General features: G+C 34.6%; 2 protein-coding genes across 3 annotated transcripts; one reads left to right on the forward strand and one right to left on the reverse strand.

The window, feature by feature from the left end:
• Positions 1–4,154: 4,154 nt before the first annotated feature.
• On the forward strand, positions 4,155–9,176 carry LOC139871850 (flowering locus K homology domain-like). 2 transcript variants are annotated; one of them, XM_071859600.1, is made up of 7 exons: positions 4,155–4,219; positions 4,900–5,254; positions 7,465–7,705; positions 7,807–7,955; positions 8,099–8,365; positions 8,487–8,681; positions 8,807–9,176. In XM_071859600.1, the coding sequence occupies exons 2-7, from the start codon at positions 4,913–4,915 to the stop codon at positions 8,990–8,992; spliced, it is 1,380 nt and encodes a 459-aa protein (XP_071715701.1). In that variant the 5' UTR covers positions 4,155–4,219; positions 4,900–4,912; the 3' UTR covers positions 8,993–9,176. The 2 variants fall into 2 exon arrangements, with proteins under 2 accessions (XP_071715701.1, XP_071715700.1); XM_071859599.1 differs by lacking the exon at positions 4,155–4,219 and adding an exon at positions 4,241–4,341.
• Positions 9,177–9,294: 118 nt separating this feature from the next.
• LOC139871849 (uncharacterized) lies at positions 9,295–12,601 on the reverse strand. Its single transcript, XM_071859598.1, has 2 exons — positions 12,493–12,601; positions 9,295–11,747 (listed from the first exon to the last, which is right to left on the reverse strand). Exon 2 carries the CDS (start codon positions 11,666–11,668, stop codon positions 9,584–9,586), a length of 2,085 nt encoding a protein of 694 aa, XP_071715699.1. The 5' UTR covers positions 11,669–11,747; positions 12,493–12,601; the 3' UTR covers positions 9,295–9,583.
• Positions 12,602–19,706: the final 7,105 nt, after the last annotated feature.

Genomic DNA, 19,706 nt, shown 5'->3' on the forward strand with positions numbered 1-19,706 from the left:
ACCAACTTACTGGAAGTATTGGAATTTCGATAAAGTCAACTATACGGGTCACTACCTAGTTTATCCTGGTTATGTAAGTTAAAAAGACTTCTACTTCAAAACAACAGTTTTTCGTATTTACCATTTGATTTCTTTAGTGGCATGTCGTATTTACTAGATGTCAGCCTTAACTTTAACAACTTTAATTCTTGCGTGATACTGGATAGTGTAAAATTAGTATCGCTTTAGAAACTTTCATTGCCATGTCAGCCATTATTTACTAGAAGGATTCCTAATTTTTTTTTCAGGGGTGGTACATTTTCCAGACTCAGAGTTATAACTTTATCATTGAATCGCCTTAAAGAAGATTTACCCAGTTGATTTTTCGGTTCTTCGATACAAGTACTTCATTTAGATAGGCAGGAAAAGTGTTTATAGATCAATCAAAAGGCTATACTTGTTACAGAATGTGAGCAAATTGATCGAAGTTGGGCTTTACGAGGACTCTTTTTTGGGTAGGCTACCTGATTTTTCGTGTTTAAAAGAGTTAAAAGATTTTAGCGATAGAGATAGCAGATCTTGTTCCAAACTCTTTGTTAGCGTTACAATCTTTGAGAGTGGTTAACTTGACCGATAATGTGTTACAGGGACCGACACCTAGCTTTGGTAGCTCGGTTGCCATTGATTTAGGTGGGTTCAATCTGGTTTGTTAACCGGGCATGGGTATTTCTTGTGACAATAGGGTTATTGCTTGATATTGCGAAGTTGTCTATCCAATAAGATTTGCTGAGAGTTGGAAGGGTAACGATCCATGTAGGTTGTTTTGTGTGATGACCCGAAAATTTCTGACCAAATTTAAACTTAATCTTTGTATGGTTAACATTTCCGACACGATAAGCAAAGTCTGTAAAACTGAATCTCAAAATTTTTGAACTACTTTTATATATTTAAATACCCTTCGGTTGTTTTCGATGATTCGCGAACAATTATATGTAAATAGATACATATATACTATAACTTGAAAAGGTAACAATGTATTAATTATTTGATACCGTACATTAAACTTATTGGTTTAAATATCTATTTGAATATGTATGATAAGTTGAAATATTTATTATTAAAATTTATTTATAAATAACTTCCAATGTGTATTTAAAAACTGATTTATGTATATTAAAAAGATATATACATATATATAATTTCAAGTTATTTAGTAAACGATAGTAACATTTTCAAATTGCTACAGTACCCAAAATGCTACAGTGTTTTCGAAAATCACTATTTGCTACAGAAAAATTGACTTTGCTACAGAGAAATTGACTTTGCTACAGTAAAAATTGACTTTGCTACAGTAACTTTGCTACAGTGGTATAGTTTATGGATGATTTAAGACTATATTTTGACAAAGGTACGATTCACGAAACGTAAAGTACAAGTTTTCTCAGTATACGATAGGACGTTCGAAAAACCGGAACCGGGACATAAGTCGAGTGACGACGTACGACTTATCGGAACGAAAATTACAAGTCAACTATGCATGTGAATTTAATATAATATATAATTAATTATATAAATTAAATATATTATATTTATAATTAAAAAATATGTCGACAAACTAGAAGTTAAAAGATCATGAGCTGGAAATCCATCCCATGCGATCGCATGGGAAATGGTCTTGGAGGCCATGCGATCGCATGGCAGTCCTGGACAGGCCACACCTATAAAAGCTCGAGATATTTGCCTCTGTTTTGATTTAAAAATTACTCCGTATTATATTTATTAATTATATTATTATTATTATTATTATTATTATTATTATTATTATTATTATTATTATTATTATTATTAAGATTAATATTATTATTAATCTTATTATTATTAGTAGTATTTGTATTATTATTAGTATTATACATAAAATACTACGACGAGGTCATGAGCGTGTCACTTTCAAAATAGTTTTATGAGCGGGATAAAGCTAAGGAAATTATGGGTTGTTGCCAAGGAGGTTATGGGTAATATTCATGGGTATTATTTGCAAGTCAAACCTAGTGTTATCATCTCTGTTACGTCTACGTACTTTTCTACAATATTGAATCTCAATATTGATATGTAAGTACTTATATTTTATCTTTTATATAATAATTGTGTATCCATGTCTAGTGCTCGAGTATATATATTTATACATGCTTGTATGCTAAATTTCATTGTTAAACAGTTTATGATGTACCACGAATTAAATACATATATTACTGGTAAAAGGTATATGATATACATGTTTTTGGAAAGCTGACGAAAAATCAATAACTTTTCATTTAGATATCGAATAATTTCGATGAACGGATTAAAAGATATGAGCAACTGAATTATGATTGAAGTTAATTGAAATTGCTTTTGAATCTACAATTAAGATTTAAACAACTTGTTTACGAGATTGATAAATTGGATTTTTGAATATTACCAACCGAGTAAATGAATCCTTATATAAGGTACGTCTCGTTTTGTTAAACTATTGTCAAAATTGACTTTTTGAAACAACATTGGATAACTTTTGTATGTCAATATCGAGCATTAGGATTGTGATACACTATGACCTGACCTAGCTTGATAGACATTTATTGACCAACATATGTTCTCTAGGTTGAGATCTACGGTTATTTGGTAATCCGTGTTTCGATCACATTTTGGTGAACGACTTTATATGCTGCTAAGGTGAGTTTCATATGATCCCTTTTAGCCTTTACATTTTTGGGCTGAGAATACATGCAAACGCTTTAATAACTGTTTTACAATAATTATAAAGTGTGAGTTTCATTGATCCCTTTTTAATTGCTTTTGCAATATATATTTTTGGGCTGAGAATACATGCACTTTATTTTAAACGCAATGGATACAAGTACATACTAAATTCTACACTGAGTTTGAACCGAAAATCCCTTAGCTTTGGTAACAGTTAACTGCCAGTTATAAGAACTGGTGGGCGCGAGTAGTAGTATATGGATCCATAGGGCTTGATATCCCCGTCCGAGCTAGAGCACTAGCCTTTTAACGGACGTATGCTATTTGAGAAGCGTACACGTTGGTTTGCGTGTATTATTAAGATGATTATACAAAGGGTACAAATTATATATACGTTAAGTTTAGTTACCAGGGTGCTCAATTTCGTAGAATATTTTGATAAACGTTTCTGGATTGAACAACTGAAATCTTGTGATCCACCTTTATATACAGATTATGCGCAACATTAAAACTATGAACTCACCAACCTTTGTGTTGACACTTGTTAGCATGTTTATTCTCAGGTTTCCTAAAAGTCTTCCGCTGTTTGCTTAGATGTTAAACAAGCTATGTGCATGGAGTCTTACATGACATATTTTTCAAGGAAACGTTGCATTCACCAAATCATCACCATGTATCTTATTTTGACTGCATTGTCAACGGAAATACTGTTGTAAACTATTATTTATGGTGATTGTCTATATGTAGAAATCATCAGATGTCGAAAACCTTTGATTTAAATATTCATTTATGGTGTGCCTTTTCAAAAGAATGCAATGTTTACAAAACGTATCATATAGAGGTCAAATACCTCGCAATGAAATCAATGAATGACGTGTTTGTCCATATGGATTTGGAGCGATCGTCACATTTTGGTTAGAGATCAGTTACGTTGCGATGATGCTAGCAGGATAACGGCTAGAACATGTTGCTCGCGATATGCCATGGTATTTCATGATCTTGTTTGAGTACTTGAGGAGTTGAGGATGTGGTGACACGATTGCTAGTTTCTATTGAATTTTTTTGATGTTTGATTTTTGTATTATGATTAACCATTTATGTACAAGCGGTAAATGAGTACATGTGATAAATGAGTCAATTTGAGTTAGACCGGTAAAAAAATTCAACCCTTAGTTTGTTAACGGGACAATTTGGTTGAAAGTCAACCTTAGATAGCGTTTGGTCGAGAATTTAAGATAAATGTAAAACGTAAATGTAAACATAATCAGGAATGAGGATAATATTCTTCTTGTTTGTAAATCTCAAACTTGAAACAATCTCACGTTTGAAAGATGAAAAGTAAAGTGGCAAAATGAATAAAAACAAAACTTACAGGGATAAAAAGTAATTAATAAAAGAATAATAAGTCCTCCATTTTTTCTCCGTAGAAGTATCTGGAATTTTCAAATCGCAAAAAACAAATCCCCAAATCTCATTCTCTCTGTTTCGCTGTAAACCCTAGCCTGTGAGTTCATCTTAATTTTTACTCGCTATCATTCGCTCTCAAATTATATCACTATAATAATATGATATGCAAACTTCTATATCTCTATGCTCTATATTAAATTCAATTTTTTGCTTTCCGTGGTAATTTTTGCTGGTTATGTTTTTATATTGTACCGTTTTTTTTAGATTGTTAATCATTTATTATTATTAAGTATGTATATATCTCTTCTTCTGCATAAATTTGTTAAATTAAAGCTTTCTATCTATGAGTTTACGCTTTAATTTATTATTTTTGATGTTTTCTGTATGTATCTAGAGTATTGTAATAATTCTGTTTTTTTTTTTACTTGGTTTAATCTGCCAAATTCTCAATTTTTTATAGGTTAATTGATTAATAATGTCTTCTATATTATATTATGTGCCATACACATAAATATGTTACTGTTAAGTTATGAATCTATATGCTTCTGGTGAGTTGATGGTTTATGTTGTATTCTATATCTATCCAGGGGTTTATAGTGTACTTAGACTTTGTTATGTATTCACATTAGTTTACGACTTTTGTGTTTACTGTAGCTAGTATTAACTTTTATTACGTAGTAGTATTTTATTGTTTCTGTGTAAATTTATATTGACTATTTATACATGGTACCATTTTTTTGTATATAAATATTAGGGTAAAATGGTTCTTTTTTGTAGGGATTTTAATAAGATGGCGGAAGAGAACTTTAATGAACAAGAGGCGGAAGTGATGCCTGAAAATTCTGTTCCGGTAGAAGTGCAGGTGACCGAGAACGAGCAAGGCGGTGATGGTGGTGATGCAGTGGAGACTGAAGCTGTTACGGAGAAGGAACAAAGCAACAGTTTTTCTGATGTGCCTATGGATAAGAGATGGCCTGGATGGCCCGGAGAGATTGTGTATAGGATATTGGTTCCTACACAAAAGGTTGGTAGTATAATTGGTCGTAAGGGAGAGTATATAAAGAAAACTACTGAAGAAACCAGGGCTCGCATTAAGATTCTTGATGGTCCTCCTGGTTCTACGGAAAGATGTGTAAGTCTCTTGAAAAGCTATTTACTTTGAAATCCTTATTTGTTGCATGTTGAATCAAGTTGTGTTTTGATGTAATTGTCTTCCTAGAGAGGTTCATATCATATTAGTTTTAGAGACCTACTACTTGCACACCAGGGTCATATCCATATATGTCAAATCGTCATTTTTCTGTTGATTTTTTGTTCGTTTTGTTGATGTAAACCCCATAGCGAGGTTAATGCCATCTTTTTTTTTTATTAAATTTGATTTTTTAATATCAATTTAAAATTTAAAATTTTGAGTCACTATAGTAACTTAATTGATTGATTATGAGTTGTAGATCTTGTTTTAACTATATATATACCAAGTAAAAAGTAGGCATCTGACTGATGTTCAAATCGATACTACCTAAATACAACAAGATATCTCTATGCTCATGTGGGTACCAACATATACCAACGTATTGAATCTGTAATAAGATTGTATAGACAGTGAAATGGGAATGTTTTGCTATTGGATAATGATCTTGAAAGGTTTATAGCTCACCAATGATATTCATGCTACGTGGCTTACCACTTAAAGCAAATTAATAAATCATACTATTTAAATTGCTAAAATACACTGTTAGGCTTTTGGTTAGCCTGAGTTTATTGTCAAACTATTGCAACTACAAAAAGCCTTAAAATACTAAACTGGATAGTGAGATCCTACTGTGATTATGGAGGTGATGGAGTCGTGTAATTTTTTAGATGGTGAGTTGTTGAAGATCATGTTTTGATATCTGCAGCAACAGTATTATGTCGTTAGTTATAGAAAACAAATATGTCTTCTGAAGTGTGGGTGTGTACATATTAATTACCTGGAATGATCAAAGTTATCTACTTTTTCGGGGGTATGTAACTGATGAGTGACAGATTAATATAAAATTTGAATATCTCAACTTGAATATGCTGAAAAAGAGAATATGTCAAAACAAGAGGGAGTATGTGATATAAGTGGAATATATGAAAACAAGTTGTTATTGAAGATTTGAAGTTACCAGATTAATATAAACTTGAATATGCTGCAAATGGGAGTATGTGGTACAAGTGGAATCATAAAATAACACTCAACCATAAGGATAAATATATAAAGAGGTTCGTTTTATCACAATAACTTAGATGGCTATGTGCAGGTCTCGAATATAAGGCAACATTTCACTTGTCATATTGGTTTCAATTAGAAGAGCCAAAGATTCAGATTGCAGTCATCGGCATTGAGTGTTGAAAGTGCTGAAAAGTCACTCTGACTTAATGTTAGAAGTTCATTGGGTGGATGTCTGTACCAACAAGCTCGTACGTTTTCTGGTAACTTCAGATTATACAAACAAGTCAAGAAGCTTAACAAGTAGGAGACTGTTTACGAATAGCTACAAGTATCAACTATGTCTCACATAAGTGAAGAAATCAAAACATCTTAAAGCTAAATGCTATTAGTCTAGGAAAAAATCTTCCGTGTAATTATCAGTACTCGGTTATATATTATCTCAACTGAGTGAAGTTAGAGAAATTAGGCGAAAGAAACATAGCAAATGGGATAAATTATAATGTATAAAGTATTCTAAATCATTGTATACAGAAAATTATAACATTGACTTATGATTATGTTTTCCTAAAGATGAATCATTTACTCATTATAAAAATCACACAATTTTCACAATCAAATCTAACCAATTACTACTTGTAAAAAATCTAAAAGGTTTGGGAAAAATAAGTTTACCTCAACCTGAACCAATTTCACCCATACCAAAAGTTACCTATTTAACCTACCCCACCTACAACCCACCTGACCCGCTCATTATGACACTCTTAGGTATAAAAGGTTAGATACTATTCCAATACTTGTAAGAGATTGAATACTGTTCAAGACTTGTACTTGCAAAGTGCTAGATAACAAATTGACCAAAGATATGGCTGTCGAATTGTAGATAAAAGTTTGAGCTTGGAAAATGATTACTCTGTTTATCTATCTCATAGTCTGTATTTGTGCTTAGTTTTTTCGTTTGACTCTTATACACTTCACTTTCTCCTTTATTGCTGCAATCAGTAAGATCCCTTTAAAGGATCTAATTACTGGAACATGTATTGGTAAAATAATGGTATCCTACAGAAATCTGATTTTGATTTTCTTCATATTGCTCAAATGAAACAACTCATTAAAAGTTACTGATCAGATATATGGTCATCTTTTAGGTCTTGATCTCTGCAAAGGAAGAACCCGAAGCTGCCATTCCTCCTGCTATGGACGGTTTACTTAAAGTTCATCAACGGATACTTGATGATATCGATCCTACTCGTACACTACCTGGCGGCACAATTTGCACTAGGCTGCTTTTGGCTGCTTCACAAGCTGGAAACTTAATAGGGAAGCAGGGTGCCACCATAAAGACTGTTCAAGATTCTTCAAACTGTGTAATACGAGTACTTGGAGAAGGTTCGTTTGATTCGTGTACAATCATTTATTATTTCTATTCATTTTTCACTATGGTTTATGTTGCTGATATGTATGAGGTTGTATCTGATTTATGTCTGCAGAGAACCTTCCTATTTTTGCTTTACCGGATGATAGCGTTGTAGAGGTACAAGGTGAACCTTCAGGTGTACACAAGGCTATTGAAATTATTGCTACACATTTAAGAAAGTTTTTGGTTGATCGCAGCGTGGTTGGGATATTTGAGAAACAAGTAAGTTAAATCTGTTTGGCTTTAGGAATTCAAGAAATGTTTGAGCCATTTGGCCTTTTTTTAATGAAATATGTGAGTTACTCGTTATATTCATGGAAAATATAAAATTTAACCTAAATCTTTTTGCTTTTGTTATCCAACAGATGCAAATGGCAAATGCAAGGACAAACCAGGAGATGGCTGCTCCCCAATCTTGGGGACCACCGCCTAATTTTTCTATGAATGCAGCTGGTGGGCCCGGATTCCGACCTACTCAATATATGCCACCTCAGCATCAGTTTGACAATTACTATCCTCCTCCGCCAATGGATAAACAGCCTCGTCAACCTCCACCTTCATATGGCAGAGATCCGCTTGGTGGACCAGCTCCTACTGCAACCATGCAGCCACAACCGTCAATAGTCACCAAGGTATTACTTCTTTCTTCAATATATGTACTCCTTTTTTATGTCAGAAGTTAACTTCTTTTCATGTCAGAGAGTTAATTTGTTTGAAAGTTAACAAATTATTTTAACTGCAAATCTTATATAGGTGTCACAGAACATGCAAGTTCCTCTTACATATGCTGATGCTGTTATTGGTACATCGGGGGCCAACATCAGTTACATTCGTCGTGCAAGTGGTGCTACTATTGCTATACAAGAATCAAGGGGAAATCCAGATGAAATGACAGTTGAGATCAATGGATCTGCTTCACAAGTTCAGACTGCTCAACAACTGATACAGGTATTCTGTTAAAGACTTTTGTTAGTTACGTTTAAGATGAATGTTAATTTGTATTTTTGATGTTTATGTGGATTTGGAAATGTTATTGTATGATTATATAATTTTTATGTTTGTGCACTGTTTAGAATTTCATTGCTGATGCTGCGACAGCAGCACAAAATTCAGCTGCTGCACCACCTTCGACTCAAGGGTATAACCCTTATCCTGGTCAAGTTCCTGGTTACCCAACTCAGCCGGCCCCACCTGGTCATGCACCTGCTGCTGCTACTGGAGACTATAGCAACATGTATGGAGGCAATTATGGCTACTAGAAGAATATGCTCAAAATGTTTGGTAAATTGCATTTTGTTAGGATACCAATTGGTAACACTGTATGCAAGATGTTTTTATTTTTTTCTAATCTTAGAAATATTTGGGCTTTTTAATGATTGATGATACACGGTATACACCGAATATGTCAGATTCTTGAAGTATCTTCTTTTTCTTTTTATTTTAGATTATGTGCTTCAAATGACTATTTTCTGTTAATTATGTTTTTGCTATTCTCTTTATGAACAACCTTTTGATAACTAGTATGCATCATACATTCATATCAACTTGATATACATACATGCAGCAACCTTAACTTAATATATACCCCCACTTATATTCCATAAAACCATTAATATAAATATAGCTTCTACAAAACTCACCTACAACATAACTTTTTCCCCATATATGGCCAAACAACTTCGCAAACAACGTTCAACTTGCACGTGTTAAGCATATAGCTAGTTAAAAATCAAGATTATCCTTGTCAAGGCTTCCATCGCTTGAAATTACCGAACTCGGCTTCAACTCTAGCCGCATAAAACTCCATGAGACCTTAATTTTCTCCACATACAACAGTTGATTTCGGGTCGTCATATCGGAGCAGAACAAGTAGTTCTAAAGTGTCCGGTCTGGTTGCACCGACTACAACGTACAATCCGCTTAACACAACTCCTCCGATCTTCTGATCGAACCCTCCTCTTTCTCGGCCTCCCCGGATGTCTAGTACATTTCGGAGGGTTAATAACAATCTCATTAACACTACTACTCCCTTCATCTTGCAACCCTAAATCCGTCATTTCACTCCATAACGTCTTATCAGGAACCGGATGTATAGCTTGCGAGTACGCTCTCCTATAAGTCGCAACCGTAAAACAACTCTCAGTAAACCGATGAACATTCTGTCTACACGACAAAAGTGCAGCAACAGCATGAGCACAAGGAAGGCCGTTAAGCTGCCATCCACTGCATTGACATCGACGGTTTCTAATGTCAACGATATTAGTCCCTTCATGTGAAATAACTTCAAATTCGGCTTCATTCGCTTTAAGAACTTGATAAGTTTGTGCACGCTCGATTGCTTCTAAAACACGTCTCTCAGCAGTTGGCACAAGAATCGAAGTCCATTGCATACTCGCCTCACGTCTCTCGCTAAACCACGTCATTAACTGCCTACGGATACTCTCCATCATTTGAATTATAGGTAGCCCGGAAGCTTCTAGAATCCAAACATTTAACGATTCGACTATGTTGGCTGTTAAATGACCGAATCGGGTCCCTTCAAAATATGCAGTAGCCCATAACCGTGGCGGGACCCGTCGGATCCAATATGCCGCTTCTTGAGATATCTCCTCAATTTCAAGGATTTTAGACTCGAATTCCATTATCGTAAGTGCGTTTGCTGCGTCCCAAAGATGGTTAACGAGCATCGTATTGTTGAATTCCTTACGAAAACTCTCGCTAAGATGATGCATACAGAAACCGTGAAAAGCTATTGGGAAATTAACTTCGACTGCATCAACAATATTCTTGTTTCTATCCGATAAGATTGTGAGTCTTGGCATGTTTTCGGTGTTAATTTCTAACAAACTACGAAGCTCCGAAAGAAACCACATCCAGTTTTCCTCATTTTCTTGATCGACAACACCAAACGCTAAAGGAAACAACGCACCATCCCCGTCAAAACCCGTTGCCAAAAGTAACGTCCCAAGATACTTGTTTTTCAAAACAGCTCTATCAAGCCCTAGAAGTGGTCTGCACGCATTTAAAAACCCATGAATCGAAGCTTGAAACGAGATAAAAAGACGTTGGAAACAATTATCTGCAGGGTCAACATAAACCGACGCAATACTATTAGGATTTGTACGTCTAATTTGTTCACAATACTGAGGTAGAAGACGGTAATCTTCCTCAAACGATCCACGTAAGGCCGCCATGATCCGTTCCTTACCTCTCCACGCTTGTTTGTACGATAACGTAATCCCGTGGGCCCGATGAATTTCTTCTAGAATGTCTTTCGGTTTGCATTGTGGGTTTTCTTTTAGTCTTTGTTCAACCGTATTCGCAACCCAATCAACCGACGCTTGTTGATGTCCTAAATGAGCGATTCCACCACAATTGTGTTCCTCGTGAATCGTTCGAATACTAAAAGTTGGTAAACCGGGTAGTTTTGCAGCGTGTATTCTCCACGGGCAACCTTCACTTGCACATTTTGCGGTGAACCGCGTTTTATCGGACTTAACGGTTTGTATCTCGAAATGAAGTGCGATCGCAGTGTGTCGTAATGCCCTGCGACAGCTGGCGACATCGGGAAACTCTTGACCGACCATTAATTCGTAGCTAGGAGGAGGTGTGGTTCGGATTTGGATTACAGGGTTTTGAAACGATACAGGCTCAACACCAACATCAGAGTTCTGGTGCTCAACAAGATGGTGATCGTTAGATATAATCATCTCGTGATGGTTGACCAACTGTTGACCGATACCATGATCCACATCATCATTATCATCATCTACATTACCATCATCAAATCTATTCTGGTGTTGATTGCTATTATCAAATTCAGTTGCATCTCCATTACCATGATGATGATTCGTGTTTGGATTCGGTATAATTGGCATCTCGTGGTCTAAAAGAAGTTCATGATGATTACCAATAATTACGTCATGATTTTCCATTATATACGACGAACAATAATCTCAAAAAAGTTGCGAATTCTGAAAGATAAGAAGCATTAATCCAGAAAGCCAAATATACCTGTTTCAAAATAGTTCAAATTCAAAAATCAAAATTTCATCTTTATTACATCACAATCAACATATACACGTGTACGATTTAAAACGCAAACAGCACAAAATAACATGTAACAACAAACTAAGAACATTAAGATATAAACACCGATTAACGTTCTTGCGATCAACCAATTGCAGTAGTGCAGTATTATAACATAATAGTCCCTGATAATCAAGGGAGTGTTGATTTTATAAGCTTATAGGCTTATTGAAAAATTGATTATCTTATTAACTAGAGAGCTTATGTGCATTACTAAGCTGAAAGTTCATACTTATATAAGCTCATAAGACGTTAAAATGAGTGTTAATTTTCAACATGTAGCAATTTTTATTCATCAAAATTACTGTTATGCAGTTGAATTACATAAGAAATTCATTGATAAAAAAAAAAAATCAATTTTTTTTAAGTAAAATCTTGTGCTTGACATAATCAACAATTATAATATTGATTTTTCAGATTTGTGAAGTAATTATGAATAACAGATCCAGCAATAAAAGCTTCATAAACCTAAAAATTCATTACAAAACACAAACTTGCAGAGAATTTAGTTTCAGTACATCAAAAAATTCACATCTAATACTAACATTCATACAATACAAAACTAAAAACACAGAACATAAATTGAAAATTTTCCGATTACAAATCCAATAATCGATCATAAATAAATTGTTGATTTAAAATTGGCGGTGAAGTGTGAGAGTTAAATTACCTGAAACAGGGGTGAGGGTAGAGATGGAATTGGGGATTATTAAACACTGAAAATCAAAAGGGCAAATCAAGAATGAGAAAGAAAGGGTTGTTTTTAGGGCTTTCTTATTAACTAGTAGCTAAGCTATTTTCTTTCCTTTATTATTCTTATTCTTAATCTTAATTCTTATTCTTATTCTTATTCTTATTTTTCCTATATTACCCCCTTTATTTTTCCTTATTACCCCCTATACAAATAATTGGTAGTAATTGGTAGTTGGTAATTGGTAATTTGGTAATGGTAACTAGTACATATACTTGGTAATGGTAACTATTTAGCTACTAGTTAACGATCTTCTAGTTGTTCGTGAGGTTTCAAGTTCAAGTTTCGCTTGAGGATTTCATAATAAAATTTACTTTTCAGTTGATTATGGAGTCATCTAGAGGCGTCGTTGTCTAAGTCTGTCTTCTGTCAGTTCTTCATGGGTGTTTTCTCAAACATTGTTGTATGAGTCTGTCCTATGTCCTATGACAGTTGTTTCGGAGGTGGTTACCAAGTGTGACTACACGCATAACCTATTATACGTTAGTTGTTCAGCATAACATCGTTAACACGTGGAACGAATATGATCGGTTGGTGGGAACTTCTTTGATGGTATCGCATTAGTGATTTCAATCTAGCTGTTTTAAAAAAAATGACAATCAATTTTATAATGAGATATTGATCAAACTTTTTTTCTTTTTGTTCCTAACACTAAATTTGGCTGCATTCAACGGTCCAGTTATTTTTGTAACCAAAAATAACTTAATGGCCCTTATAATTCACATTAGTCTTCCACCAATTCACCACCAACTTTTCGTACGTTTAATATCTAAATCACCTTCTTATTTTCCCTAATCCTTCAAATTCATAACTTTCATACGTAAATATCATCATGCAACACATTGCATCCTTCATTTGTGGTTAATTATTGGTTGGTAAATCGCACTTCAAACCCTAATTTGGGATCTAATGATCTCAATTAGGGACGATTTTTGCTCTCAATACATACAACCATCTCTTGATCTGCTCGATTATTATATGACATTTTCGGAAACTTTTAGATTAATTTCGTTACAAATGGCTGCCACCAAGCAATTAATGGATCACTTATTCATGGCTGCCTGCGAATGGTTTTTAATGTTTTGGATGTTTATTGATGCAGCAATTGCCTATTCTATTACCAGATTTGCTAAAAAATGTCAGTTACAAATACCATGTATATTGTGCTCAAGGCTTGATCATTTATTTAGTAATGAAGAACATGAATCTTTTTGTTATTTGCATTTGTTTTGCAATAAGCATCGAATCGATCTTTCGTATTTGATGTATTGTAATCTGCACAACGAGCTAGTAGATGCCCGAAAAACGTGTGAAAATTGTTTCAATTCGGTAACTTTTCAACGAGAGTCGAATTTCGATTGTTGTAGGTTTGGTACAAATGGGAACCAAGTGAATAAGAATGTTGTTGGTGTTTCATGTTCTTGTTGTAAAAGTGATTTAAAAGAAAAGTCAACGGGTCAACGGTCGGTTCAATCAAATGTGGTGGGGTCACGGACGTCGTCCAAGGTTACTACGAAACCTCCGTTGCCACGTGTTGGTAGACCTGGCCGGTCGAAAAGAATGAGGAATAAGACGAGAAATCGTCAAAGGGATTCATCGTTTCCTATTGGTTATCCAGAGATTAAATTTACGTCCGATTCTGAGTTTGAGTTCCTATTTTCGGATGATGATAGAAATCTAAACTTAACGGGCGTTAGTGAAAGTAACAATGGGAATCGATATAATATTCTTGGAAGGCGTACTTATAGTACGCCTGATCTTTCTTCTGCAGATCTTATTAACTCTCAAGGTAACAGAAATTCAAGAACGAGAACAAGAACGAGAGGGCGTTCTGTTTCTTTAACTCCTAATAATTTTTTAACAAGGCATAGTTTAACTGAATTGAATCGAAGAAATTTTGAAAATGATTCTTTGAAAGCTAAAGGACCATTATCGTCGATGAACTCAACTCGTTTATGGATCGATTCATTGAACAAAACAAGTCGCCATGGATCACTAGACGGTTCTATGGCGTCATGTAGTACCGGGAGTCAAAATAGATACAATCTCTTTTCAAGAAACTCGTTTAGCGCGTCTGATTTAGGGTCTGCGCTTATACTAGAAGCGCGTTATAATAAAAGTTTACCACGTCGTTCTGCATCTTTGACTCCCAATTGTTACGGTTTGGGAGACATGCGTCGAAAAGAAAGTGAATTTTCAAAGGGTAAAAAAGGTAAAAAGCCATTATCATCAACAAACTCGACTTGCATATCGACTACGTTACCAAGTACCGATGGTTATGGATCGTTAGATGCTTCTATGATCGCGTGCAGCAGCGGTAGTCAAAACAGATACAAAATCTTTTCAAGAAACTCGTTTAGCGCTTCTGATTTAGGGTCTGCAGTGCTGTTAGAGATACATAATAACCGAAATTTACCACGTCGTTCTGTTTCTGTTACACCGAATAGTTCATCAACTAGACACGTTCCTAAAAAATCGAAGAAAAACAAGAAGTTAAGTTCGTCGAACAACAACATTAGGAGCAATGTACCACCTAGTTATGGTTATTTGGATGATTCTGTTATACCTTGTAACAACCGTAATCAACATAAGATTCCTCGAAGACATTCGTGTAGTGTTTTTCATCTCCCGGGTGACATTTTACTAAATATGCCTAACGATGAAAGTTTAAAAAATCGTTCGACGTTTTTGGCGCCAAATTGTTCATCATCTGAATTTAAAAGTGATGATTACTCAACTGCTTACATTGACAAGATTAAAGAGTATGGATTTATGGACGATTCAGTTGTGTCACGTGCAACGGGTATGCAATATCGAAACAACATGCCTCGAAGACACTCGTATAGTTTATTCGAGCCCGGGTGTGAAATACTATTGAATATGCCATTCGACGAAAGTGTAACAACTCGTCGCACACCAGATGGTTCTAATGGCTTCAATTTTGTTGAGCCAAAGAATGTTAATTTCCAAAAACGCCCTCGTCGAAAAGGAAAGAGAGGTAAGAAGTCACGACGGTCGTTAAAAAGGACTAGCGGGTACGAATCTTTTGATGACTTGTTTGTTTCACATAACATGAAGAGTTCAAATCAAAACGACATTAATAGAAGGCATTCTTATAGTGTTTTCGAGCTCGATATGGTACCTTTTGATGAAAACTTAACAAATAAGTTTGTTTCTTTACATCCTCGTAACGAAGAGTTACCTCCAAGGAGCTCGGTTAGATCGTTTGGTTCATCGTTAGATGTTATAAACGATTTGACAAGATCTTTTGATGACTCGTTTGTATCACGAAGAACGGGTGATCACATTCGTTATCAAAATCAAATTCCACGAAGGCATTCGTATAGTGTTTGTCAACTCGGGGGTGATATTCTTCTAAATATGCCGGTTGATGAAAGTTTAACAAGTTATTCGACACCAAACGATTTTAGTTTTCATAGTTCGAAAGACTCGAAAACAACAGATTTTCGAAAAGGTAAAAATGATAAGAAATCGTTACCTCAAACTAGCTCGGTTAAAAGATTCGTTTCATCATCTGATGTTAGAAATGATATACCGATAGACAAGACCAAATGGCGTGGATCATTCGATGATTACTTAGTTTCTTGTAGCACAAGTAACAAAATCCAAAATAGTACTCCTCGAAGGCATTCATATAGCGCATATGATTTGGGGCCTGCACTTCTACTAGAGGTTCATCTCGATAACCGTTTGAAAAATCCCCCTGCATCATTCGGGCCAAATGGGTCAGCTACAGGACAACATAATCGGGCTCATAATCATAATCATCGTAAACTCAAGAGAGATAATAAGGCATTGCCACCAACGTGTCCCATTAACGGGTCGGGCTCATCATCTCATGCTAGACATGATCATTTCACCGTTTCATCGAATAAAGCTCGAAGGGGTCGCTCTTTGTATGATTATGGTGTCTCTCGTAAACCAGCTAATCAAAATAATAATCCTCGAAGGCACTCGTATAGTGCATTTGAGCTCGAGTGTGCACTTTTGCTAAATATGCAACGTGAAGCAAGTTCAAAGCGTCGATCTGCATCTATGACACCAAAGATCCAAACTTTCCCGAATGTTTATCGTGCACGAGAGATGGGTACCCTTAACTCTATGCAATTCGGTCAACCAAAAGTCAAAGAAAGTCAACGTCCAAAATCCAAGAAAGGCGAGCATTCGTTAGTATCAATGAACACACTTATAAGTGATTTATCAAAACATCATTTGTATGGATCTTATGATGACTCTTGTCTTACAAAAAGTAAAGATAACGCGAAACAGAACACTAATCTTAGAAGGAGTTACTATAGTGCTTCTGATCTAACATCCCCGTTCGTTAAACAAATGAATCTTGACCAAAGTTTCACAAGTGGGCCCACTTATTTGACTCCAGACGTATCATACGATCGAGGTTTAGGAGAAGTGAATTTCTTGAAATTCGAAACTGGGACTAGTACTTCTCTTCAAAAACGCAAAAAAGGTGATCACCCAAAAGGTAAATATAACAAGTATACATTACTAACAACAAACAAATTCGATAAAATCGATAAATTTTGAATCTTTTTTGAAATTCCAATTGACACAGGTAGACAAATTCGACACAAGATATTTTCAAGAAACTCTCAAAGTGCTACTGATTTACAATCTGTACTTCTAGAGATGCATCATGATGAAAGTTCAAGAATTCGCTCGAAATCTTTAACACCAGATTGTTATTTTCGTTCACCGGGGCCCACAAAAGAAACTGATTTTTCAGATAAGAAGCCCACAAAAGAGGTTAGTTCACCAAATAGTATCAAAAGTGACTTGTGCCCTGCTTGTTTAGATAAAATCGATTTGAGGTCGTTAGATGGTAGTTGTATTAGTGAAATGGAATACGAAGGTTTAGAGAAAGTAAAAAGGAAAGCAGAAGATGATGTTCGATGTATGAGATTATTGCAGTTAGAATTAGAAGCAGAGCGAAACGCTGCAACGGTTGCTGCAAATCATGCAATGAATATGATCACAAGGTTACAACAAGAAAAAGCATCTTTACAAATGGAAGCTTTGCAGTACTTAAGAATGATGGAAGAACAAGCGGAATACGATATGGAAGCGTTACAGAAATCTAATGAGTTAGTTGAAGAAAAAGAGAATGAAATTCAAGATTTGTTAGATGAATTAGAACAATATAGAAACAAGTATGGTGATGAAGCAATGGATAATGTTAAAAGTTTTGAAGATGAAAAAGGGTACATTCTTGAATCGTTATCGACACTTGAAAAGAAAATTCATCAATTGTATAATGGGGTAACAGACGAAAACAATAAAGATTCGACAAGTTCTAACGGGGTTCATGAAAAGTTTCAAAAAGGTGAAAACTTTGTGGATTCTAGTAAGAATTTTGCGACGTTGGAGCATGAAATTTCAGATTTGAAAGAAAAGATGGAAGCTTTACAGGCGGATCTTGATCTTCTTAAACATGCTTGTAACACACTTCGTGGTAGTGAAGGTCTCGAATTTATTCAAGAAATAGCTCATCAGTTGCAAGATTTGAGAGTTAAAATGTTTGATGGAAAAAATGTTACAAGCAGATGAGGAGATCCTACAAATAATAAAAGTAAGTAATCTATATCGGTTAGGGTGGCATAATGGATGGGTGAATATGGGTCATACGGGTCAGATTTGTAATCGTTCTGGGACATTTTACCTTCAGGGATCAACGATGCAACATTTTGAACTATTAGGGTCATCCATGTAAAAAATATTTTAGGTCATCTATGAAACTTTGACCAATGGCGTAATCTTGTCTTTCTAAAATAATTAAAAATTTCTAATGAAAGGTTTAGGAAGTTTTTTGCATCAAGAATACATTTTAGGAGACTCACACCTATTTGAAAATTTCTTTAAAGCTTAATGTTTACCATCTAACACAATAGAAAAAAAAAAAAAAAAAAAAACATAACCAAATTCGACCCATATGTAAATTTTCAGGCTGTGGTACCGGACTACATACCGTATTTTCATCATGTAATTAACAATATTTTTATCTGATATTGGTTGATATAGTTTCTTGCAGCTTGGTGTAGTGTGCCATTTTGATAACGTTCCTAAGACAAGCGCAGAGGATGTTTTTTGTGATTTGACCCGTCTCTCGCGTTCTAGACATGTTTATATACTAGCAGGTGCATTTTTGCCTTCCAGATCCTATAATCTTTCCATATATGATTATATATATGTGTACCATGTTTTTATTAATTTTTGCAATTTACTGTTTGATAACATCTGATCTGGTGACCTACAATTTTGATGGCACAGGACGTACGAGTGCAATTAGAGGACTGTCATTAAATTGGAGTACATAGAATACATCTATCAGTCTTAACAATACATATTGGATTGATTCTAATCTATATTCTAATAGAATCAAATTTGTCTTTTGTTGATCAGTGTTTATGTAATTTCAACTATTTTATGTGTGTTTTTATTTAATACCATGAATAGAATTTGATCCAACTAAGATAAATTATATATTAACACAACTTATTTTCATCCTGAGAGGTAGTAAAACTGTGATGTTTATCTCATAAAATAATCGGGTGAATGGATTCTGACATCGCGTTTAGACCCGTGACTCTAACTGCCGTAAAAAAAAAACTAAGATAAATTATTAAATTATACATCGACTCATGACACATATTTTCATCACTCTAACACAACTTATCACCATCATTTTTACTATAATTTTTCTTAAATGCTATTGGTGTGATTTCATTAAGGAAGTGGTCTAAAATCAACACGTGGTGAATGTATCCAAGTAAAACTTAAAATAATCAGAAATAATTCTTCTATAGTTGAGAAAACACGAGGTGTTATTCATATCATGAAAGTTGATTTAATTGGCTATTAAGATTGTTTATTGACTATCCTATATTCATCACTTTAACACAATCTATGACCACAATTTTTATCATTATAATATTACCATATCTTTGTTTTTGTATCATAAATAAAAGATCAATTATAACGACCTAAAAACAATAAAATACTTCAATGTAAGTCAAAACACTATCGACAAATTTTAAAGAAAAATAAATAGAATTATAATATAAACTTTATATATAAAGTATGTGAAAGTTTACATA

The sequence above is a fragment of the Rutidosis leptorrhynchoides genome, chromosome 10 (assembly GCF_046630445.1).
Source record: "Rutidosis leptorrhynchoides isolate AG116_Rl617_1_P2 chromosome 10, CSIRO_AGI_Rlap_v1, whole genome shotgun sequence".
In the NCBI taxonomy this organism is placed as follows: domain Eukaryota; kingdom Viridiplantae; phylum Streptophyta; class Magnoliopsida; order Asterales; family Asteraceae; genus Rutidosis; species Rutidosis leptorrhynchoides.